This window comes from Lampris incognitus, chromosome 13 (genome assembly GCF_029633865.1).
Source record: "Lampris incognitus isolate fLamInc1 chromosome 13, fLamInc1.hap2, whole genome shotgun sequence".
Lineage (NCBI taxonomy): Eukaryota > Metazoa > Chordata > Actinopteri > Lampriformes > Lampridae > Lampris > Lampris incognitus.
In genome coordinates this window covers 20,523,734-20,549,197 of record NC_079223.1, presented here as the reverse complement: position 1 = coordinate 20,549,197, position 25,464 = coordinate 20,523,734, and the positions used below count along the sequence as shown (strand labels likewise).

At 43.1% G+C, this 25,464-nt stretch overlaps 1 protein-coding gene across 2 annotated transcripts in view; it reads left to right on the top strand.

The window, feature by feature from the left end:
- epas1b (endothelial PAS domain protein 1b) overlaps positions 1-24,575 on the top strand; it is a 75,164-nt gene extending 50,589 nt beyond the window's left edge. Inside the window, exons 7-16 of one of the 2 annotated variants that reach the window (XM_056291798.1) lie at positions 1,846-1,952; positions 3,309-3,456; positions 6,135-6,343; positions 6,738-6,970; positions 7,676-7,789; positions 12,545-13,077; positions 13,568-13,664; positions 14,402-14,495; positions 15,159-15,323; positions 16,657-24,575. In XM_056291798.1, the coding sequence (XP_056147773.1) occupies positions 1,846-1,952; positions 3,309-3,456; positions 6,135-6,343; positions 6,738-6,970; positions 7,676-7,789; positions 12,545-13,077; positions 13,568-13,664; positions 14,402-14,495; positions 15,159-15,323; positions 16,657-16,808 (1,852 nt within the window). In that variant the 3' untranslated portion in view covers positions 16,809-24,575. Of the gene's footprint in view, positions 1-1,845; positions 1,953-3,308; positions 3,457-6,134; positions 6,344-6,737; positions 6,971-7,675; positions 7,790-12,544; positions 13,078-13,567; positions 13,665-14,401; positions 14,496-15,152; positions 15,324-16,656 lie in introns of both variants that reach the window. The other variant, XM_056291797.1, reaches the window with a different exon arrangement.
- Positions 24,576-25,464: the final 889 nt, after the last annotated feature.

The following is a 25,464-nucleotide window of genomic DNA, read 5'->3' as shown; positions in this document are numbered from 1 at the left end:
CTTGGAATATAATCTTTTTTTTAAATGTCTTTTGTTTTTGTTTTTCACATTTGTTATATGGCCTGTCTTATAACTATTTTCACAATCACAGTTGAGTTAAGCCACATGTTGCAGTCAGATCAAATAGATGCAAATTTACACACACACACACACACACACACACATACACAAGAAAAAAAATCAGCCCCCCCCATCTCCCCATTCTCTCTCCCTCCCTAGGCCCCCCGACTAGACCTCTTATCTTTTCATCTCCGTCACTGTTTTTCTGTTCTTCTGCAAACACTTCTGTATATTTCTCTCCTCTGCTCATCCACTACTCCCCCTCTTCTTCAGTTCCCACTACCGTGATGTTCTCTTTATTTCTTCCATTCATTTTTTCTTTTGTTTCTTCTTTCCACCCCTTTCCACCTTTGCCTTCCCCTCTCTACCTTTCCCCAACTCCTCTTCACTTTCCTTTGCCCCTCCTTATTCCCATTCTCCCCCTTTCAGCCCATAGACTTGCTTTTGTCCTCCGTGCAACCAGATCTCTGTCTCTCTCTCGCTCTGTCTCTCTCTGTCTCTCTCTCACTCTCTCTTTTGCTCTCTCTCTTTTTCTCGCCTTCTCTTTACATGTCTTTTTGTCTTTACTTCTTGCTCTTCCTGTTTATTTCACTAACTTTGTCCTCCCCTTTCGGTCTCTTTCTGTCTTTTCCTGCTCTCTCTCTCACACACACACACACACACACACACAATCACCAACAAGTGTTTAGTCAGCCCACCCCTTGTGGATAGTTTAAGGCTCGGTGCTCCTAAATGTTGTTTTTAAAAGCAGTGTTGGAGGGTTAATACTCTAAACAGCACTGTGTGATCCCCCCACCCCGAGAACTCTTAACCATTCCAATGGTTTGGTAACAACTTGTATTTCAAAATATTTCCAAGAAACGAAGTTATATCAGATGGCGGAAAGTCCCGGGTAACCTACGCCCAGAGGTATTCATTGCATTCGCTTGTAGGGTCACTTTTCAAACTGTAATCAATCACAGTTTGGGTGCTTATTCACTCAGAATTGTAACAAGTGGAAACAGTCCGTTGGCGTGCTCAGTAACTTTATTCACATTTGCTTGGTCACGCTGTACAAATACTCTGATGTAGTTCTTCATACCCTCTGTCAACCAGTTGATTAAAGAGAAAAATACAAGGGGGATAGTGACTTTTGTCATGATTCATCCCACAACCAAGCATCACTTCAGAAACAATGTCCGCAGCAGTTATCTTAACATCAAGAAAACTTCTGCTTTCACTGAAATACATGTGGTTATCTTGTGTTGTGCATTGTGTTGCAAGCGGGTCTGTTCACGGGTTATTTTTCATCTTGAAAATACAAAAATGCAAGTCATAGATGGAGAGGAAGGATTTAAAAAAAAAAGTGGGGGGGGTCAATGCTAGTTTGAAAATTCTCTTTAACAAAGTGAACATGTGAGATGAGTGGAGATCTGAGAGAGATTAACATTTCCAAGAAACAGAGGTGAGGAGGAGAAAGAGAGAAAAAATGCGAGTTCTTGTTTTGCCTCATCATACGTTTGAGGACAAAAAAAAATCCATCCCTCTTTTTGGATTTCCAGATCGTACATGAAGCCTTTTGATGTCCCAAACATCGACGTTCATGATCTGTGTATCAGGAAGGTTTTGTGCAAGAGAGAAACACTGAAAAAGCACCATGCAAAATGCTCTGGCTACATTATCAAAACTGTATTTGTGTGTGTGTATGTGTGTGTGTGTGTGTGTGTGTGTGTGTGTGTGTGTGTGTGTGTGTGTGTGTGTGTGTGTGTGTGTGTGTGTGTGTGTGCGCGTGCGTGTGTGTTGCAGGGTGACAGAGTTGATGGGTTACAGTCCAGAGGATCTGCTTGGCCGCTCTGTCTACGACTTCTACCATGCCCTTGACTCAGACAGCGTTACCAAGAGCCACCAGAACTGTAAGAATATACACAAAAACATGTGCACACAAACAAATATGCTGCACTCGTGTTGCTTTCGGGTAAACATAACGCACATAAATGAACATCCAAAAGATGTGTGTGCGTGTCTGTGTTTAGGAGTGTTGTCGGGGGGTTGTGTGTGTGTGTGAGTGTGAGTAGAGCAGGGCAGGGTATAGAATTAAGATGCCTTTTATTCTATTAAGCATGGCCAGTGATGGCCTGATAAGACTTGCACATCTGGTGCCACACGCAGGAGGTGAACAGGGAACCAGGTGGCCTCCATTACATTCTAATGATGCACTGTGTGTGTGTGTGTGTGTGTGTGTGTGTGTGTGTGTGTGTGTGTGTGTGTGTGTGTGTGTGTGTGTGTCTCTGTCTGTCTGTCTGTCTGTCTGTCTGTATGTATGTGTCTTTGCTCTCAAGTGTCATGGCTAGTGTCTTTAGTGTGAGGGCTGTGTCATTAGTGCCTTTCATAAAACCAGCAGAACAAGACAAGGAATAAAAAAAGACTCAGTTTGTTAGTTGTTAGAAACCCAATATGCCCAGCAACATGACATCGTGTGTGTGTGTGTGTGTGTGCGTGTGCGTGTGTGTGTGTGTGTGTGTGTGTGTGTGTGTGTGTTATCGATTCATGTCAGCCATCCTAATTCTCAGATAAAGCATAGAAAATTTTAATTGCTATTCTTACACACACTTGCGCACAGACCCACTTACAAAGATGCATCTGCGCATCAGTTCTCATGCTGTCCATCTGCATGTGCGTATCACATTTTTTGCTAAATTGTTTCCCCAAGCTTTCTTCTCAAACACACACACACACAAACCCACACACACACACAGTCACTTCCCTTATGTAAATGCTATGACCACAGTCCGGCTCCTTTCCCACGCCAGTGTTAGACATTGGGCTGCTGCCAACAGATCTATCTCCCTTCCAACTCCACTCAAACATCTTATTCCCTCATATTAACTAATCTTTGTTTTGTTTTTGTTTCAGAACACATCAGGACTGAAGGACTGAGTCAAGTTTAATGTGTTTTGAATGCATAGTTAAAACTCACCCATGCTCTTGGCTCCCTAAGCAATGTCCTGGCTTGCACGAGCTGAATAAATACACAAACTTGTTTCTGCAATTTTCCTATGAATTAAAGTTTATCTCATTTCTACATTATTTTATTCTGTAATACTGGCATCATTACTCTCAAGTAAGAGGTTTCTGAATCACACCACTAAACACAGACCACCACAGGGCATATAGTAGGTTGTTAGGTGTAGCTCGTCCACACATTGGACTCACAGTGGTCTTAAAATCTACCTTTCATTCTTTTTGTCTGTCTGTCTGTCTTTGTGCAGTGTGTACCAAGGGCCAGGCAGTGAGTGGTCAATACCGTATGCTGGCTAAACATGGAGGTTACGTCTGGGTAGAAACCCAGGGAACCGTCATTTATAACAGCCGCAACTCTCAGCCCCAATGCATTGTGTGCATCAACTATGTTCTCAGGTCAGTGTTGTTATCCCTTAATATCAGCGCACCACAACGTATTTCTACTGCCAACTTAAAGAAGTATTTCACTAGGAGTCATTTGAGTTGTTTTTCTGGCTAATTAGTGAATTTCAGTCTTATCACATCATAGCCTCAAAGCAATCATGCTTTCTAATGTTCATTTTGTTGTTGTTATCAGTATTGGTAATTGTTTGGGCTAAGTTTAGTAGAAATATGATGAGTCAAAGAAAATTAGTTACCTAATAAATTGTTGGTATCCATGAAACAGGCAAAAAATGTGCTGGTGGGCGTCTGGGTGGCGTGGCGGTCTATTCCGTTGCCTACCAACATGGGGATCGCGGGTTCGAATCCCCGTGTTACCTCCGGCTTGGTCAGGCATCCCTACAGACACAATTGGCTGTGTCTGCGGGTGGGAAGCCGGATGTGGGTATGTGTCCTGCTTGCTGCACTAGTACCTCCTCTGGTCGGTTCGGGGTGCCTATTCGGGGGGGGGGGGCTGGGGGGAATAGCGTGATCCTCCCACATGCTAAGTCCCCCTGATGAAACTCCTCACTGTCAGGTGAAAAGAAGCAGCTGGTGTCTCCACATATATCAGAGGAGGCATGTGGTAGTCTGCAGCCCTCCCCAGATCGGCAGAGGGGGTGGAGCAGCAACCGGGACGGCTCGGAAGAGTGGGGTAATTGGCCAAATTCAATTGGGGAGAAGAAAAAGGAGGGGGGGTGGGGTAAAAGCATACAGTTCACACCAGGCCTCAGTCAAGCAGTTCCTGTATGTTAAGATGTTAGCTTCCACATGCGACATGTCAAACTGCCTTATTCATAATTATACCCATCTATTCATAGTAGTGCTTTGCCAAAAGATGACTTCTACAAAAAGTAGCTAATTTGATGAGAGATCACCCAATACATTATCCAAAAGTGGTGAAAATATTGGCCGGGGGTTGTCCCATTAGGATTGGATGTGGCAGAAAATATGAATGATATTTCCACAGCTGGGATGGCCTGTTTTCCCACTGCTGCCATTGCACCATGAACCACACAGTAGTTAGGCGTCATCATATTCCAAATATAAGTCTGTGCAGCCCCTAACTTTCCTTGTTGGTTCATTAACAAATCTTACTTTATTCAGACACATGGGTAAGTCCATAATAATAATAATCATAAAAAACAACACAGAACAACACAAAAATATAGCTAAAAACAGCAATTCACAAGTCCACAATGATTAAAACCTATACAGACATTTGTTCCAATGTTTCCAGAAACAAGAGGAGTACCTTGTTTCACTTTGTGTAGGCTCAGTTAAGAGCATTATAATTACATTCTTAGAATCAATTAATCGACACATACATTTGTACATAAAATTCCTCAACACAGCAGGAAAAGTGGGAGCATTGCTAGTCACAAACATATGACTTGCAAATGTCCATCTTGGAAGCTTGAGCCAGCTTCTGAATGCATCATTATATGCTACCTGCAGCTTTTTCATTTTTGCTTTGCTGTAATTGTACCACAAGTGGGCTGTATAGAGTGGAGTACAGTAGGCCCTAAAAAGAGCAATTTTAACATCATCTGTACACATATGAAATTTGCGTGCCAGAATATTGGCTTGTGCATACAGTTTGCAACACTGGCACTGCACATCATCGTCATTGCATAAATCATTCCTGATGATGTGACCCAGATATCTTACTTTGTTCACCACATTTAGTGCTTTGTCTGCCATGAAGAATGAAGGAAAATTTTTCTTCTGATCCTCCTTGGTTTTAGCAATCATGACAACACTCATTTTAGAGTTAAATTTAATGTCATGCTGCACACCATAATTTGAACAGACTCTGAGCAGTTGCTGTAAGCCAGCACTACAAGGAGACAGGACGACTAAGTCATCAGCGTACATCAGATGGTTAATAAGACTATCCCCCACCATACAGCCAGACTTACACTCTTTTTTAACTTTTTAGAGAGATCATCCATATACACATTAAAGAGAACAGGTGAAAGTATCCCACCTTGTCGGACCCCACTGGTCACTGGGAAGGGTGCAGATATACTCTTACGCCATCTAACTTGCATGGTTCGATATGAATACCAAAAATGCAAGAGCCTTATCAAATAAGAGGGGACCCCTAGCGCTTGTAGTTTAACAAACAATTTACCATGATTAACTCGGTCAAAAGCTAATTTAAGATTTAGGAACTTCAAAAATCCATCACACAATTAAAAAAAAAAAATTTGTGTCTGGAGATGTGTAAAATACTACTTGAAAATAAACATCAAATACCTTACTGATATTCAGCAATGAAGAATGATTTGAATATATTATACTGTTAATTTTTGAAGGAAATTCACCTTTTCAACAACAAAATTTTTGCTGGTTTAATTTATTATTTCAATAGTTAATGACTGAATGTTATAAACAAGTATCTGATGAAATACCTGTGTTTTCTATACAATAACATTTTAGAAGATGTGATCTGGTGTATTTTTTTTTTCAATTACCAAACAATAAATTTCAAGGCACAATTGATCCCCAAAATTGATGTAATTTATGATGTACTATTTATCACATCTGACCTAAATCAAAACCATTTTTACATTTTTAGTTGTTTTAAGTTTAAATTGCACCTATGAAATGCTGCCATTCCCCACTCTGTCTATTTTTCCATCTCACAGTGACATCGAGGAGAAGTCAATGATTTTATCCATGGAGCAAACCGAGTCACTTTTCAAGCCCCGCCACATGAGCAGCTTCTTCAGCACTATAGTCCCGGGCGTGACAGGGGAGCCTGGCGATGCCATCTTCACCAAACTAAAAGAGGAGCCCGAGGACCTCACCCAGCTGGCTCCGACAGCAGGAGACACAATCATCTCCATTGACTTTGGTGGGACAGCCATTTTTACATAGCATTATACTACAGATAACCAAGAGAATGTCTAATATGACGTGCTTTGAAATATTGGGAGTCACGCAAAACAGTTTTGCTGGATTCAAAGCAAAAATACATTGGCTGTCCAAAAAAAAAAAAAAAAACAGAGTGTATAAATACTTTTCTACTTTCCTTATGATTAAACATAGCTAGGGTTATTCATGCAAGGTGTTTCCAGTAAATTACGTTATCTTAGTTTTCAATGACCTTTGCCCTGTAGCTGACCATCTCTCATCTCACATTAGATCTGTATTTTAATGAAACTACATCTCATGACAGTATATTTGAACTGTGGGTTTTGTCTTTATTTAACTGACTTGTTTAATTCAATTGTTTTACCATTGTATAGGTCACCCTGGGTTTGAGGATTCCCAGCAGCCGCCAGCATACACCCAGTTGTCTGCCTCATCCATGCCCCCACCTGGGCCCCCATCCTGGTCCGGTGACAGCCACAAATCTGGCCCCTCGGCCCCAGCTTCAACCCCGGCTCTGGGAGACATGGCTAACATGGCTGGCACGTTCACCATGCCACAGAACCCGCCACCTGGCAGTGCCACTCCGAGCCTCAGCAGCTGCTCCACGGTAGGGACAGGGAGTAGAAAAATGAATGGATTAATTGGTTAGTAAGTGAACGGCTGATTATGTCATATGTCATAGTTTTCTTCTGCTTTTCAGAGGGGGAATGGGGGTGTGGGTGTAGGGGTGTTTCAGGAGCTAGTTCTAGGGCACCAACAGTGGGCAGTGTGTATGAGAATAGAGGGGGTGGATGTTTGGAGAAAACGCAGTCCCTAAGCAGTGAATGGAGCCTTTGTCATAACTCCTCTCGCTCTCTTTCCCTTTCTCTCTGTCTCTCTCTCTTTTCACTATTTCCCATTCTGTCTCCTCCTCTTTCTGTCTTTCTCTCTCCCCTGCTGTCTGTGTTTTTTGTCTCTTTTCTGTCTCCCATCTTTCATTACCCATGAGCTCTCTCTCTCCCTCTCCGTGTTCTCTTGCATGCTCTCTTTCCAATACCCTTCACTGTTGATGTTCCCCCTGCTTCAACTCTTCATCTGACTTCCCTCCCTGTGTCTTTGTAACACGCAAACTCACACACAGTCAATTCTTTATTTTGGTGTTACCTCACTTTCGATACTGTCTATTTCCCTTACATGTCTCTGTTCTTCCTTTAACCCCTCCCTCCCCTTCCTTAATCTCTCCCTCTCTTACCGTTCATCTTTTTTTTTTTGACCATCCATCTTTCTCATAAACACTTCCCTCACTGCTGCCCTCTGTCTTCCCGGACTATAGCCCAGTAGTCCTGGGGACTACTACAGCCCAGTGGAGAGTGATCTGAAGGTGGAGCTGACGGAGAAACTGTTTGCATTGGACACAGAGGGTACCAGTAGCCCAGCAAACACTGAGGTTAGTGTGTGTGTGTGTGTGTGTGTGTGTGTGTGTGTGTGTGTGTGTGTGTGCGCGCGTGTGTGAAAGAGCGAGAGAGAGCGTGAGAGAGAGAGAGAGAGACCCAACTGAAAGCACAGGCTGACAGGTTCATCTTTGTGTACACCCTGTGTGTACCTACACACAGGTGTTGTGATGCGTCTAGTGCAGCAGCGTGTAGTTGGAGGGAAGGTGCATGTGTTCTTCCAACCCGCTTGTGTCCCTCCTGCCCTTAACTTGCTGCCGCTGGCTAGCCTTTGTGGCGAATAGGGAAGCATCCTAGCGTGTAAGCCTTCCCTTGCCAGTACATAGCCTCTCCTTCACCAAGACTCCTGCCAGGCCTCCCCGTGGCCACACATGGTAACTGGGGTCTTGCGGCCCCAGGCTAACTTGGCAGGGGATCTCGGAGCAGCAGTGGGCCCCAGAGATATGGTGTGCAGGCCCACCCTGGTGGACACGCCCTGGCACCTATCAACCACTGCCCCGCTGCCTTGTGGGTGAGTCTGGAAGACATAAGGCTAAGGGAGCTTACCCCAACAGAAAAGCAAGCTGTGGCGGCACGCTTCGAGGCGGTTTCCGAAAAACTGGATTTCCGGCAGCCCCCTGCAGTTGTGTGGAGGTGCCGGTCGTCTAGGGATCCCCCTTGCCATCGGAACCATCTCCTCTACAATCAAGTCATGTGGCGTTGGGAGAAGCGCACCCCCCATGCCACTTTAAAAACCATCTCTGCGCAGGTATCTTCTGCTATCTGAGTCCCCGACCTCACAAAGTCTGGCGGCGATGGAGTATCCAATGACGGGAGCAGGTCTGAATGAGCTGGGAGCTCTTAGTTGGAACTCTGCACGCCAGCGGCACAGGGCAACGGTCGTTAGCAGCTGGGATTGAGTGGCAGCTGTTTCCGGCAGACCCCTGTGCGTCTGAGCAGCCCTATTTAGGGACCGCACTGCTCACCCCTTTCAGGGAACGGCCTAGAAAAGGGGGCCCAAAAATTGCCCACTCAACACTGCGCCTGGGCAGGAAACCGCACCTGCCGGGCCATTCCACTATGCGGTCGAAAAACAAACATTATACCACTAAGATTTGCAGCATGGAACATAAGAACACTCATGGTACGGACAGACCTCAACGCAGAACAGCACTTATTGCTAGCAAGCTGAGGCGCTATTGTGTGGATGTGGCAGCACTCAGTGAGACCAGGCTCCTTGAAGAGGGCTCGCTCAATGAAGTAGGAGAGGGCTATACCTTCTTTTGGAAAGGATACCCCCTAGGAGGTCAACACATCCATGGACTTGGTTTTGCAATTAAGAACAGTCTCTTACCCAAACTCGAAGAAACACCAGTGGGCATTAATGAGCGGCTTATGACTCTCCGTATACCCCTTGCAAAATGTCGATACATCACCTTGATAAGTGCCTATGCTCCAACTTTACCATCTCATGATGAAGAGAAAGATCGCTTCTACCAGGCACTCGATGATATACTCATCAACATCCCAAGGAGCGACAAAGTCATTTTACTTGGTGATTTTAATGCCCGAGTTGGGAAGAACATGCAAAATTGGAATGGAGTGATTGGCGCCCACGGCATTGGAAAAGTCAACCCCAATGGCATAAGACTTCTTAGTCTGTGCTCGGAACATGACCTCACCATCACAAACACCATTTTCCAACAAAAGAATAAATACAAGGCATCCTGGATGCATCCCAGATCCAAACATTGGCACCTGCTTGATTATGCTATCGTGAGGCGGGTTGATCTTAAAGACGTGCTCCTTACAAGAGCTATGCGAGGAGCAGACTGCTGGACAGACCACCGTATGATCCTGACAAAAGTCAGAGTACATGTCCGACCCTTGAGACGCCAATCTGGGCCAAAAAAGAAACCACTCCACTGCGCCAGACTATCCAACAGCGACACCCGAAACACCTTCCGTTGTTCTCTAGCCAACAACTTAGTTGACATTGAACAGCTGATCAACTCAGAGTCTGGGATGGATGAAAAGTGGACCTCTCTGAGCACCACCCTCTTTGACAATGCAGCCCAATCCATTGGCTTCAAAACCAAGAAACATCAGGACTGGTTTGATGACAATGCCGGAACGATCTCCACCCTCCTGGACAACATGCATAAGGCACACAGAGCTGCCCTCAGCAACCCACTATCCCAACCTCTCAAGAAAAAATGGCAAGACCTCCGCTCTGAGGCCCAAGCAACTCTGCGGAAACTGCAAAATGAGTGGTGGATTTTGAAAGCCAACGAAATCCAGGCTCATGCAGACAGGAACGACATGCATGGTTTCTATGATGCAGTTAAGGCCATCTATGGCCCCAGAAACTGCTCCCTGACACCCGTTAGGTCTGCTGATGGAACAACTCTCATCAAGGATCAGGCCCTGTTAGTGGAGCGGTGGGCCGAGCATTTTAACACCCTGCTCAACCAGCCCACCCCAGTGGACTCAACTGTACTGGCAGAACTCCCTCAACAGCCTACCTCGCAAGACCTAGACCTCCCACCATCTATTAAAGAAATCCTACATGCAGTCAAGACCCTGAAAAACAACAAAACCCCTGGACCTGATAATATTCCAGCTGAAATCCTCAAGGAAGGAGGCTACCTCTGTACGAGGACACTGTATCTCTATATCCTTGAGGTGTGGAGTTGCGAGTGTGTCCCCCAACAGTGGAAAGATGCCAACATTGTGGCCATTTATAAAAACAAAGGAGACAAATCCATCTGCTCCAACAGTAGGGGTATTTCACTGCTGGCCATTGCAGGAAAGGTTCTAGCCAAGATCATGCTCCACAGACTAACACTCGCAATAGCCGAACAGGTCATACCAGAGTCACAATGCGGCTTCCGAAAGGATAGAGGGACCATTGACATGATCTTTGTGACACGCCAGCTCCAGGAGAAATGCAGAGAACAGCACAAGGATCTATACATAGCATTCATAGACCTCTCAAAGGCATTTGATACAGTTAACCGGGCCCTGCTGTGGCAAGTCCTGAAGAAATTTGGATGTCCACCCAAGTTTCTTACCATTCTTGGACAGTTTCACTCAGGAATGATGGCCCGAATGGTAGTGGGGAACCGCAGTTCTGAGCCCTTTGGCGTGCAGACTGGAGTCAGACAAGGCTGTGTGCTAGCCCCAGTCCTGTTCAATATCTTCTTAGTCTCTGTTACAACACTGTTACGAAGGAGGCTGGAGAAGCAGGCTGGAGTTACCATTGACTTCAGGCTTGATGGTAACCTATTCAACATCAGGAGGTTTCAGGCAACCACCAAGTTGACCTCTGAGACCATTATTGAGCTACAGTATGCCGACGATTGTGCCCTGGTAGCTCACACACCAGAAGCTCTACAAAACACTCTGTCGGCAGTTGTAACTGCATACAGGAGAATGGGACTGATTATTAACACCCAAAAGACAGAGGTAATCTGTCAGTTGACTGCCGGCCTCCCAAACCACCCAACAACCTTCACAGCAGAAGGGCAACAACTGGCCACTGTTCCTGCCTTCAAATATCTGGGAAGTATGCTATCCGACACCTGCAAAATAGACGATGAGATTCAGCACCGCCTCAAACAAGCCTCAACATCTTTTGGCCGTCTAAGGAGAAGGGTTTTCCAAAACAGCAACCTCAATCTCCACACTAAAGTGCTTGTTTACAGAGCAGTGTGCATCTCCACACTACTCTATGGATGTGAGGCATGGACCATCTACAGCCACCATCTCAGAAGCCTGGAGGCCTTCCATGTAAAATGTCTCCAGAGGATCCTTGGCATTACTTGGGAGGACAGAGTGCCACACACAGAGGTGTTGGAGCAGGCAGGCAGCTGCAGCGTGGAGTCTACCCTAAAACACCATCAACTCAGGTGGCTTGGGCATGTTATTCGCATGCCCAGCGAACGACTCCCACGAAAAGTCCTCTACGGCCAACTACGCCTTGGTCAACGCACTGCTGGTGGGCAGAAGAAGCGGTTCAAAGACCAAATGAAGACCACACTAAAAAGATGTCAGATCAGCCCCTCTTCTTTGGAGAAACTTGCTTTCTGCCGCACAACCTGGCACTCTCACATCTCAGAGGGAGTGAAGTACATGGAAAACCAGCGCACACAACACCGTGTCGCAAAGCGTGCAAAGAGGCATGCTCGCAAAGCTACCCCTACCCCCTCCAGCACCACTTTTACATGCCCGGTCTGCAACCAAAACTGTGCATCCAGGATCGGACTATTCAGCCACCAAAGGACCCACAAATAGAAGAAGATGGTCATCATCGGGCACGATGGACAACCAGCTAGCAAGTGTGTGTGTGTGTGTGTGTGTGTGCGCGTGTGCGTATGTGAGAGAGCGAGAGAGAGAGAGAGACCCAACTGAAAGCACAGGCTGACAGGTTCATCTTTAGAGATAATTAAACTACATGGTATAACATTTCACCAAGCTTTTTTTTTAATCTTCATTGAAACCTGTTTGGCCAAAGCTGTTGTGCTAATGTCTCTCTCTTTTCTGACAGCTAGTTCCTCCCTTTTACTTCCATGATCTCCACCTTAACTCTCATGGAAATTTTGTTTTGCATTGTATCAAATAAAAATTTCATGATTTTGAAGTTTGAAAATTGATTGCTGAAGTTCTGATGTACAGTAAATAGTAGTGAGTGAAAAAAATTGCTGTGATTGCCTCACAGCAGCATCCAGAATCGTTTTGAATAAACTGTGTCCCATTTCCCTCTTCCCCAGACGGACTTGAGTGACTTGGACCTGGAGACATTGGCTCCCTATATCCCCATGGATGGAGAGGACTTCCAACTCAGCCCCATCATCACAGAGCCGGAGTCCCAGGATGGGGGGCAGGCAGGAGCCATGGGAGGTCATGCCTTAACCCCCCATCACCCACCAGCCCAGCACAGCTTTACCAACATTGCCAGCCTCTTCCAGCCGCTGTCCTCCTCTGCCCAAAGCCAAGGCTCCTACGAGCCCCAGCCAACTTCACCATGGGCCTCACAGAAGAAGAGAGACCCCAGCCAGGGGCCTGTTGACCCCAGGGCAGGGTCTTGCGTGTCAGGGCAGACACAGGTGCCTCCATACCAGGCTCCGGCTAACATCCCACTGTCCTCCATGAGTGGCAGGCAGAAGCTGCAATGGCCACCAGACCCGCTGTTAACTTATCAAGAACAACCCCAGGCAACCAAGACCTATCTGATGGACACCTCAATAGGAGGGGAGCGCCCATCTTGTCAACAGAACATGTCTGGACTCATGCAGAAGCAGAGGTGAATTAGCATCACATTTTAAAATAATGCCCTAAAACAAAAATCATGTTTAACAGTAAGTGTGACCAAAGTTAACATACCTGGTGCTAAACTTCAACTTCCTTTATTCCCTCAAATGTCGTCCCTCCAAAATGTTTGTTTACTGTCAGTTATGCTCAACCCGTGTAAAGGATTAGGGCCAGTGTAATTATAGTCTGTGGTCAATTACCCTTTATAAACCTTTTAGCCTGTTTTGAGAGTTTTAAGAGAAGCGGATTTATTAAAGTGGTGGTATACTTATTGCAGAAATAAAGTTCAGCTGGTTTGTACAGTTGTAATGAAATGACACATTTTTTTTCAAGGAAATGAAGCTGTGCATTGGTGCGTGTGTGTCATACCATATCTAGGTGTCATTGTCCGAATATGTGTTTAGGAAAGAAACTTCGAGGATAATGCACTGAGCATTGAACATTTTGTGTGTGTGTGTGTGTGTGTGTGTGTGTGTTTGTAGATCCATGGAGAACTTTGTACAGGCCTACAGAGACATGAGTCCAGCCAGAATTGCCATGGCCAACAGTTTGAAACGCTCCTTCAACCATATTGCTGTTGTAAGTCTCATCTTACACACCTGTGATTTTTTGAGCAAAGGTGATCAAATTTGATCAATTTAAAATTAAATGAAAAAAAAGGTTCGCTATATATATATGCGATAAGACTTTCATACCACTTTTAAGAATGTTTGTACTTCTCCACAGAGGATTGTCAATATTCATATGTAGTGTAGTGTTATGAGATTGTGGAATTAAACTAAAGGTTGTCTGCCTGACCTGACTGTATAAACGGACCTCTAGGATCATGTAAAGATGTTTTGTATGAGTGGTATGTACTATTTTTGACCTGTGTCCTGTCTGAGATTCTACTTAGTTGTATGTGGCTAGTGAAGGTGACTGTAGTAAAATAATTTCCCTTCTGGGATTAATAAACTACAACTACTGCTACTACCACATACTCAAAGGATATTCATGGTTTGAAACAGTCTTCTACATTTGCAAAAGCATTACTGTAATGTGATTATTGCATATTATTGCTTATGATAACAGTTACCAGTTACATTCAGGCAACAAACACTGATGCACATAGGATTACATTCCTTATAGACTTCTCATTTGACTTGTTTTCCTGTTTATTAGTGTTTATTCCTCATTCATACTTACAGCAGAAGAAAATTCTGAAATTCTTCCTTATTATTTCTCAGTCAAACCGCATTGTGTACTCTTAAGAAATTCGAAGTAAGGATACATAACAGCATTCATGCTAAATGTGTGTGTGTGTTTGTGTGTGTCAGGGCGAAAGTAAGCCATCGGAAATTATATTTAAGAAGATGAGGGGGAATGGCTGTGCTGTCATGGACCGTTCTTTTAGTGCAGGCTCACTGACAGGTATGGTTTTTGTGTGTATTTGTATGAGTTTCTTTTATATTATATATATATGTAATCCAGTGTGATGAGTGTTTCTTTTAACAAAGTTTATATATAAATATATATTACACACTCAGATGGTGTTTTTTATGGTAGTTCGACATTTTCTTTTATAATGATATTCTGGTGGTAAAGATATTCGGATCTCATGGAAATTGACTGATATACTCCAGGATCTCTATCACCCAACAGACAGTGAAGGATGCAGTGATAAATCTGCATTTCTTTTCTTTTGAATATACTTTATCAAATGCAGTCAAATAGTCTATAATTTGGTCACAAATGAGCAAACGCAAGTTGTCTTTATTGTGTTAAATATCAGCAGATGAACAAAAATGGTGTCATGGTGCCTTTCCATATTTTTTCATTGACATTTGTTGTTATCAAGCGAGAAGTATTGCAGAATACCTACATTGTAACATTTCTCAATGAGACAACAAAATGAAAAGACATCGCCCTACCTACTGGTTTCTATTTTCCCAGTGTGTATGTGACTGGTAATATTGCAGCTGTTACCAAATTTCCCCTCAGTAACATATTAGTCTCACGCAAGCTTATTCTCTCTCTTTCTCCCCTCCCGTTCTCTCTTCTTCCACCTCCTCTTTCTTTCCTTCTCAGAAACAGGGATGGGAGGAATGATATCAGGGAGCATGTTACAACATCTCAGCCCCATGCACAGGAAATCTCAGTATCCAGGAAGTGGGATAGGTGGTGCACCTAAGAAACCTTTCCCCCAACAAACCTGCAGTTACACAGAATACAGCATGCTCCCTTCCAACAAAACAGGGGGTGAGTTAGCCAGATAGCTGCCCTACACTAGAAAGGCCTGATATGTCCTTTATGTTTTTATGTTCATTTGCTTTTAAATACAATTGAAGTATCTTAACCCCTAATTTCTACCTTTCTTCAAACAATTTCATAAGGTTGTGCAAAAAAATCTTCTTTTTTTTAAATTTATTTGATTATTATTTGATTATTTTGTTGTTATTTTTTATCTATTTGTTAATTTTTTAACTCTCTGCTGCTTTAATGCCACATCCTTACAAATTTCCATTTCTGTACAGACAGTTAAATCACAATTTTGACCACGTATAACTAATTTTCCTGGTTATAAAAGGATTTTACAGAAACATGTTGTTGTCCTTGTGTAAGAAAATACCACCTTATAGGAAAGGTGAATCATCATTCTTAACCCCTGTTTCAGAAAGGTACCCCACTCTATTTGTAAAAGAAGTGTCACTTTTTTTTTTTTTTTTTAATTTATTTCTGATTTTCCCCTTTTTTTCTCCCAATTTAGTGGCCAATTGATCCCTATTTTAATTCAAACACCCACCCTCGTATTGCATGCGTTCGCCAACTGCATCTCTCCGGCCGGCAGTCTCGAAGGAAAGCGCCTCCCCACTTTCGTGACAAGGCGAATCCAAGCCGAACCACTGTTTTTCCGACACACACAGAGACGCATTCACATGACGAACACAAGCCGACTCCGCCCCCCTCCCGAAGACAGCGTTGCCAATGATTGCTGCTTCATCGAGTCCGGCCATAGTCGGATCTGACGAGACCGGGGCGCGAACCCCAGTCCCCAGTGGGCAACTGCATCGACACCAAGCCGACGCTTAGACCGCTACGCCACCGCGGACCCTAGAAGTGTCACTTTTTAATCATGACAAGACCACAAGAGCGAGCAGATCTCCAGGAAGACTTCCACAGAAAGTAGCTTATAAGCAATAGAACAATGTCCTTGTTTTGCATCTATTGGAATAGCAATCGAATGGGAAGCATAAAGGAAATGGAACACTTGATCACTTCCCTCCATTTCGTCAGGACTTTTTTTTTCTATTCTTTCTGAAGTTGGAAATCTCTCCCCCCTCCCCTCCAGCTTTCTTCCTCTGCATTGTTCTGCTTACCTTTCCTTCTGCCTGTCTACTTCTTTGTTTTCTTGGTTAACATGTTTGCTCGTCTGTCTGATTCCCTTACCATTTGTTCTCAATTGCGTCTCCTATCTCTTTCTCTTCCCGTCTGTATAATTGTCTTTTCTGTCTGTCTCACTTTCTGATTAATTCCTGGTGTGTCTAACTTTTTGTTTGTTTCCTTTTCTGTCTTTCTTTCTGTCCATCCCCAGGTGTAGCCAGTCGTTTGCTGGGCCCATCGTTTGAGTCCTACTTTCTGCCGGAGTTGACCCGATATGACTGTGAGGTCAACGTCCCGCTGCAGGGCAACCTGCACCTCCTCCAGGGCTGTGATCTGCTGAGAGCCCTGGACCAGGCGACCTAAACCACGCTGCCACAATCCCAAGACTTACTCCCAGTCCTGTGCTTCAGCCCACAGTTTGAGACCTAGGTCGATATATCCCCCCTTCCTCTTTGCTGGGGCCCGAGGCCAAGCCGTCTACAGAATGGTATTCAACACCCACCACCTGCCTTATGTAACCTGACCTAGTCTCTGTCCTTTTTGGTGGTTGTGTGCTTATATCCACAGCCTTTCTCCTCCCACATTCAAACAAGCTGAGATATTAGGGCCAAGCCACTTAGATGCATGGGATTCGAAACACATAACCAGCTCTAGACACACATTCTGTCTCTGCCATGTGCCAAACATGTACAACCGTGCCCGAACTGTATCCTCACCTACCATATCCTAACCTGAAAAAAACAATGTACCCAGGTCGACAAAAGGCATGGGATGAAACTTATGACCTGCATCCTAGTCAACTCTTGTCCAGTACATAAACTATATCTAGCCACTTGTAAATACACCCATCCACCCTTGCTACCATGGCGTCTATGCAGAACAAGGCCCATGCATACACTCAGCCCTAACCCATAACTCTGTCTCTCAAGACCAAGGCTAAAGAAGTAGCCAGAGACCATGTTATCCACTTACTAACAGGGACGCTGTACTAATTTATCTGAAGTATTTGAACCTCCATTAGCCTCTCTCACACTTGTAGACCAATTTATTTAACCTCAGACAACACTCCCTGTGTTTTCCTTCAAACCTTTGTCTTTTCTACACATATAGACACTTGCCTCTTCTTGTCTAAGCTGAATCATTATATCAGTAGCAGCATCGATTCACTTTTCCAGAGTACCTTAGTGATACGCTTTGGTAGTTTATGATGAGTCGCAGGCAAACCCTTTTTCCCATTCCAGCCCCGCCTTATTGCCTTTCACAATATTGTTGGTTTAACAATGGCTCTAGGTCTGTTTCGGGCAACTTTATCTTCAAGATTATACACATAATATCATTATGTTATTTTCATTTGTCAGTGTTTTATTTTCTGTTTTTGAATAGCAATTTTTGTGCCTTTATCAAATGTTCCCACATTGTTTATCCCTTATCAATCAGACAGTTTATCATATCGTCACCCAATTGTTTTTCCCCCTTTCTCATTTCCCACTTCATCTATACATTTCTTCTATTTTGTGTCTTTCACAGACACATGAATTAACAAGTATTGCAATAAAAGTACCCCACTGTAAGTCTGATATAGTAAAGGTTTATTGATTATTGTTTTATTTCTGTTTCTTAGCTGTTTGGTATTTTTTTATCTTCAACTTCATCTAAACATGGTTCTTTCGCTCTCTCACTTCCTCTCTCTCTCTCTCTCAGTCGGGTAAATAGATTGAATGACAAAGTCAGAGTTAGGCGAGCAGCTTGTGTGCATACCAGGGTTAGTTTCTTAGTTGTCAACTACCGAATAGAGCTATAACCTGTGTGGGTAGACAGATAAGTTTTTATCGTGTCAGTATTTTTATCACTTTCGTCTGCCAAGCATGCAAATAAGCATGTGAAAAGGAGTCCATGCAAAGCAGACGGAGATTTGTCTGTGTGACTGGACCTCGTGGACAGCGCAAGGCCAGTGGGTCAAAAGGAGCCGCAACGATAAGAATATAGTAATTACACTAATTACTTACACACAGTGCACATATGATGAAAGAGACAACAACCTTGGTTTCACTGCAGTACAAGTAGGCTGTGGCGCGACTTGGAAGTATTCACTGGGGGTATAGGCATCATCGTGTAGGATCAGGGAGAGGCAAGTTCTCTCATAGTTCCGGATTGGGAGTTTCTCCCAGTACAAATGAGTTTCGACGGAGTAGTCATCGTGTTTCTAACTCGACAATGCATCACAGGTTTACAGCATAGTTCCGAACTTTTATCAAAAGCAAACAAATTCAATTGAACCCCACGCTATAAGTTGCCTTCAGGTTGGCTTTTAAGTGAGAAAAGCTCGTACTTTCTCTCCCTCCTCTCTCGTTTTCTCTTTCTGTTTTCCACTTCCTGTTGTCTCACATTCTCCCTCTTGTCTTGGTGTCACTATTTGTTGATGTCTTTGTCTTTGTGTGGTGACCACTTTTGAGTATGAGTCATAGAGCTTTGTACATGCCTAGCTGGTGTATTTAAAAGACCGACGTGCTAAGTGTCTTAGACGGTGTTTTTAGTGCTCATGTGTCCTGGTACTTTGTCCTCTCTCCGCCTGAAGACGCAGATGGAGCAGATGCAGATCTCTCTCTCTCTCTCTCTCTTAGCGCTGGTTTCTTCTTCTTCCATGTGGTGTCTTGGTGCTTTGGCGTCTCCTTTGTTTCAGAGTTTTATGATAAAGTATCTCTTGAATCTGTCATTAGGCCAGTAATTTTTTTTCTCGTGCTTTAAGAAAGAAAAAAAAAAAGATAATGATGGAGAAAAACACATGTATGAATGATGTATGTCATTTTTTTTTTAAAGTTTCACCTTTTTGACATGTAGCATTTTAAATATTGTAAACAAGGCAAAATTTTACACTGAATTAATCATTTAGTTTTTCAAAGGCATATATAAAGCAACGGTGCTTCATAGACAATGTTTCTGATATTCGTTTTTAAAGTCATCTATTATCATGTCTCTTGGATCCAGTTCCACTAACGGTGTATTTTGATGTTTTGTCTTTTAATTTGCGCTGAAATTCTCTTTAAGGTTGACTTCTAATTAATTCAATGTGCCTTATCATTGCCTGTCTCAATATGGATTCAACCCTGAAATATGCCCTTCAAGTTGCACAGTAAGTTCCCTTGACTCTGTAGGCGTGTTCCTGGGGGCTTATTATAAATCAAAATCCTAACTACCTACTCTATTTTATATCAAAGATTAGACTATGTGTAGCCTTGTCCAACCCCCCCCCCCACCTATTTTGCAAGATCAGTGCCAGTGCTTAAGATTGAAATTATATTTATCTGACACTTTTCTCCAAAGCTGCTCAAATTCCCAGGGTAATGTTTAATTCTGGGTGGCATGGTGGCGCAGTGGTTAGTGCGGTCGCCTCAAAACAAGAAGGTCCCAGGTCGTCCTCTGTGTGGCGTTTGCATGTTCTCCCCGTGTCTGCGTGGGTTTCCTCCGGGTGCTCCGGTTTCCTCCCACAGTCCAAAGACATGTAGGTCAGGTGAATCGGCCGTACTAAATTGCCCCTAGGGGTGTGTGTGTGTGTGTGTGTGTGTGTGTGTGTGTGTGTGTGTGTGTGTGTGTGTGTGTGTGTGTGTGTGTGTGTTGTCCCTGTGATGGACTGGCGGCCTGTCCAGGGTGTCTCCCCGCCTGCTGCCCAATGACTGCTGGGATAGGCTCCAGCATCCCGCGACCCTGAGTAAGGATAAGCGGTTTGGATAATGGATGGATTGGTCACGGTGGCATTGTGTGATTTTGGGTTTTTTTTTTTCTATTTATACGGCGACTGCTACCTACTGCAGCAGCAAGTTGCATGGGTAATAAGATACCCTGAATCCTAAAGGACGATAAGTATTCAGCTGCCCAATACGTTTGACATCTGTTGGTCGACAGAAATTAAACTGTGCTCAGACGATCACTTCTGCGTTTCACCGTTGAAACCAGTGCTTTTTTTAACATGGCAGCGGTACTGGCGGTCCAAAATGGTCACCCCATCAAAAGCAGACGACAGTCCACGGTGGTGTTATATGGGGGGTCTGTGATGCGACCAAATCCTGAAGGTGTGCTAAACCAACATCAATGATGCGAAGCAGCTCTTTTTATGACAAAAATGCTGTTGTTGAAACCGTCGCACAACTGAGTGTAAATCAGCCTTGACAGTTCTTAGCAGTGGTGTGATGAACATGTGAAAGTTGGTGTTAGGAAATATAACAATCCCCCAGGCGGTGTGTAGTTCAATGCTCCCCCGGTAGCCCCTCGGGACCTTCTTTGACACAATTACTCTCAATCAGAATAGAATATCATCAAGCGGAGCCCGTTAGTTTGAAACCAAATCCACTTTGAACTCAGACAAGGCAGTTTGAGTTGGTGATGACGGAGTGCTCTCGGCGGCGTCAGTTTCTGGAGGGACTTTCAGGAAATGGATTCTCTGTGCGTCAACATATCTGACAATGTGTTGATGATGCTACATGTGGGTTTTAGGGTTGGTTGAGAAAAAAAAAGGTAATTCTGTACAGTAAAGGTTCCCCTGAGGTCACATGCGGAGGATGGTGTGAAACTCATCCTGTTGACAGCATCGACACTGCTGCTTCGCTTAAAGCCAGGGGAGGAGATGTTGTCTGCAGGATGGAGTACCACTGATCCACAGTTGGCCATGTCATACTGTTGTGTGGCCCTTTTTTAAATATATAATGGTCGGTTAACAGCTCTGTGGCAACCACACAACAGTGAAGCTCAGATGTGTCACCTAATACCACAATAGCCTCTACCTTTGTTTCCATCAAACTATATGTATATATATATATATATATATATATATATATATACACACACACACACACACACATATATATATATATATATATATATATATATATATATATGCAAATTCTGGCATTGTGAATAGAATGCTAAATTTTGAAAGTTAAAAAATGGGTAAGAAAACCTTTGTGCTGTCATGTCATTAAGTTTACATGAAAAGAGGCAATGGAAAATGAATTTTTGCAAAAGTGAGAAATTCTTTCTACACCTGTTTTGATGACTTGCTTTGCCATTTAAAACCATGGACTGTGTGACCTGTAGGGGACCAATCCTGCCAGAGATGTGGTGGATGCTGAGGTGGTGAAGTGAGGGTGATGCGCTTGAACGTTCTGATTTTTGTTTTTTGCTTTTGTTTTTTTTTTTTGTTGAAAGAACTTTCCTTTAAAGGTTTGATGGTGTGTATCTTGACAATGTAAAACATGCAGTCTAACATGAGAAGAGATTATCACTATCCTGGAATCAAAAGTTTAGTCTTAAATTATCATTAATGTATAATTATAAATTTAATTATAAGTATAATGAAAGCACATTCAGATGCTTTTGGTAAGAAGTCGGCTTCATGCATGAACTTTAGATTGATTTGAACTACATAGCCACACAAAAGATTGTCCGCCATGACTTAACGAACATTAAGAATCGGTTGAAGCTGTACCCTAAGTTAAAAGGTTCTCGCTTCACGGATGTGCGTGGCCAACATGGTGTGAGCCAGATACACAAGTCCTGCAGGGAGAGACAATACAGAGACGATTAAGATTTGCTGAGTTTCATGTGACAAATAAATTGAGGTACATCTCGCTCAGCCTGCCTACTGATACACATCTCTCTCTCTCTCACATCTCTCTCACCTCTCTATCCCTCTCTCTCTCTCTCTCTCTCTCTCTCACACCTCTCCGTCTCCCTCTCTCTGTCTCCCTCTCTCACCTCTCCATCTCCCTCTCTCTCTCTGTCTCTCTCCATCTCCCCCTCTCTCATCTCTCTCTCCATCTCCCTCTCTGTCTCCCTCTCTCGCTTATCTCTCTCTCCATCTCCTTCTCTCTCTCATCTCTCTCCATCTCCCTCTCTCACTCTCATCTCTCTCTCTGACTCTCTCTCACTCTCTCCATTCTGATAAGATGAAAACAAACATTCCCAGTAATCTGGCATCAGCCCTACGAAGTGCATCCCCTCGTCGGCTCGTACATAGTACTTTTTGACAGACACAAATTACTGGCCTCCATCTTTAAAGGAAAGGTTTCTGCTGTGAACTCCAAAGAAAGACAAGAAGAGAAACCCAACTCCTAGTTGTCGCTCTGCCAAAGCCGATGGAATGTGGGATATTTCCTTTTTAATTATTCCCCACAGCCAAGAATAACTAAACACGAGGATGTTACAAGAAAGGATGTATAATTTCTAAGCAATTATTTATTTATTCATCGTCATCAAACAATGAGCACATAGCTGTGTGTGTGTGTGTGTGTGTGTGTGTGTGTGTGTGTGTGTGTGTGTGTGTGTGTGTGTGTGTGTGTGTGTGTGTGTGTGTGTGTGTGTGTGAGTAACCTGCGTTTGGTGTGGCTGGAGGTGGTCGGGCCACTGGATCACATAGTTCATATGGAATCTACATGTTAGTGAACTTAATTAGTTTGGCGCTTTACTAGTAATTTAGTTTGTTTAATGAACTGATGTGACGCTTCCTGTTTAAAAAAAACAACACAAAAGATTCCATAGTTCATGTAAATGATGCCTCAGGGATATCATTTACAGAAAAATTATACAATTAAATTTACTGTTAGACATTTTTGTCAGTATTAATCGACATTAACATTGTTATTTATGAACTTTTATATGACATGAATTACCAGCCCCAGGTTAGTTGCTTGACATGGGTACGGCTGAAGGGGAATATGTGCAGTAAAGTTAAAGCTATAGGTAGTAATTTGCCCAGTACAGGAAATAGCATTGCAGTTGGAAATACCACGCCATGGCAGGACTATTTAACTTACACAGCCAAAATACTTCTCCATAGTCTGACGCGTCTTATTACTTGGTTCTGTGCAACAGCTGGCAAATGATGTCAAGGTTGTGTTCTACTGTTGTTACCCCCGGTTTTGGATATAAAACCAAACAAAAATAACAAGTACATTTCATGCTAAAAAAAGTAATCGATTCTATCCCCAAACATGAATATCTGCAGGTAAAATTCTTGAAATGAATCACAAACTCAATAATAAACTAAAATCTACCTTGCTTTAATTCCAGAAATTATTTCTTAGGAGTAGGTGACAGGGTTTTTTATTCTCTCCCCGTGTTTTTGTTTTTTGTTTTGTTTTGTTTTTTTGTTTTTGAAAAAAAACTTTTTTTTTAGTATGCTTATCTTCATTTCTTTAAAATGAAATCCAAATACCTACCTTTAGTAGGCCCCTAACTTTACACTGATTAATTGACAGTTTAAGTAGAAGCCCACCAATGGGAAGACTCCCATCTGTATAATAAAAAAAGACAAAAAATTGTGCTGTAATTTAGTTCAAAAATTTTATATTTATTCCTTACTTGAAAAACCACCGGTTTCAACCAAAGCTAGTTAGATTGGGTTTCCAGAAGAAGCACCTTAAAACACTATAAAAATGTGCAGTCTAGCATTATTATCATTATTATTATTGTTATTATTATTATAGTGGTAGTAGTATTGTCTTACTGATTTACAGTGAAATATGAAATGATCCTAAGATGCGTGCTAAGTGCTAAGTTGTGCTTTGGGAGCCGGACAGGCCTGAAGTGATGTTGAACTGTGGATAGACAGACCCTCGTAGGGAAATGCTCATCAGCGTAGGAGATTTGAACCAAACTGTGCTCATGTATGTGGAACAGGCAGGCTGGACGGAGGTTGATCGTAACATTAGGAGTAATGGCAACAGAAAGCTTATCACCAGTCCTACGGCCCTTTGATACTGTGAAACTTGAAGGGTCCTAAAACAAAGCAACAAATGATTGTTGCGAGTTAAACCACCTAAAGACTATCTCCTTTAAAGACGATATCAGCGTTATCTCTGAGCTATACAATGAGGTTGTTTTGCTTTTCTTTTCTTTTTTGTTTTTTTGGCTTGTTTTGCCTTCTATAGGATCCATATTCTGTTTTTTTCCCCTTTTTTGATATCATACAGTACAGTTATGTTAGTTGACTGCAATTTCTAATATGCTAAAAATCCATATTGACATAATTATTATCATATTGTTATTATTAATTGTTATTGCTGTATGGGGAATGTAGCCCAGTAAGAAGTTTGTGTTTCTGCACTGATATTTTAATAAAGTATACTGATCCCTTCATTTGGATTTTTTTTTCTTCTTCTTCTTTTCCTGGCGTCCTTCTTGCATATAGAAGAACATAGATATTGCTGTCAGTTGTGTCTGTGGAGCGATGTGTGTTTGCGAGCGTACAACTAAGCTGGTATTTTCATTTACCTACTGCTGCACATTCTGACTGTCCCATTCCTGTTAAAATTTAGTTATTGAGCTGCTTACGAATAACAATTACACACACACACACACACACACACACGTGCACACACACAGTCAAAGACAATTTCAAATCACAGTCTTCTGAAACACTGTTGTCTTTGAATGACTATACCACCATGCATGAGTAGGCCATTTCTGTGTGTGTGTGTGTGTGTGTGTGTGTGTGTGTGTGTGTGTGTGTGTGTGTTTCTGAGTGCATAATAGTGTGTGTGTGTGTGTGTCTTATGGTTGCGTGTGTTTGAGTTATATCTCATCCAGAAGAAGAACAATAGTAAACTTCAGAGGATTTAGCTGCTTCAGACATGTTAAATGAATGAAGAACATTGCGTAACAGTGGGCTCTGTTCTGCTTCCTTTTCTCTCTCCCTCTCCTTCTGTTTCACTTTCTCTTCATCTTTCTGTCTCTATATCTCGCTATCTGTCCCTCTATCTCTGTCTGTCTGACCGTCTGTCTGTATGTCCATCTGTCTGTCTGACCGTCCTTCTGACTGTCTGTCTGTCCATCTGTCTCTCTTTATGTTCAGTGCCACTGACCAAAGAACAGCCATAAAACGGAGGGGAAAGATGAAGGGTCCTGGTCAGTCTCCCTCAGTTTACTGGATCGCAGTAGAACTGAGCACATGGGACTGAATGCAGTTTACTCAGTCTTCATGTTAAACAAGGTTAAGGATAATGGAGCGTGATAACTAACCTCACAA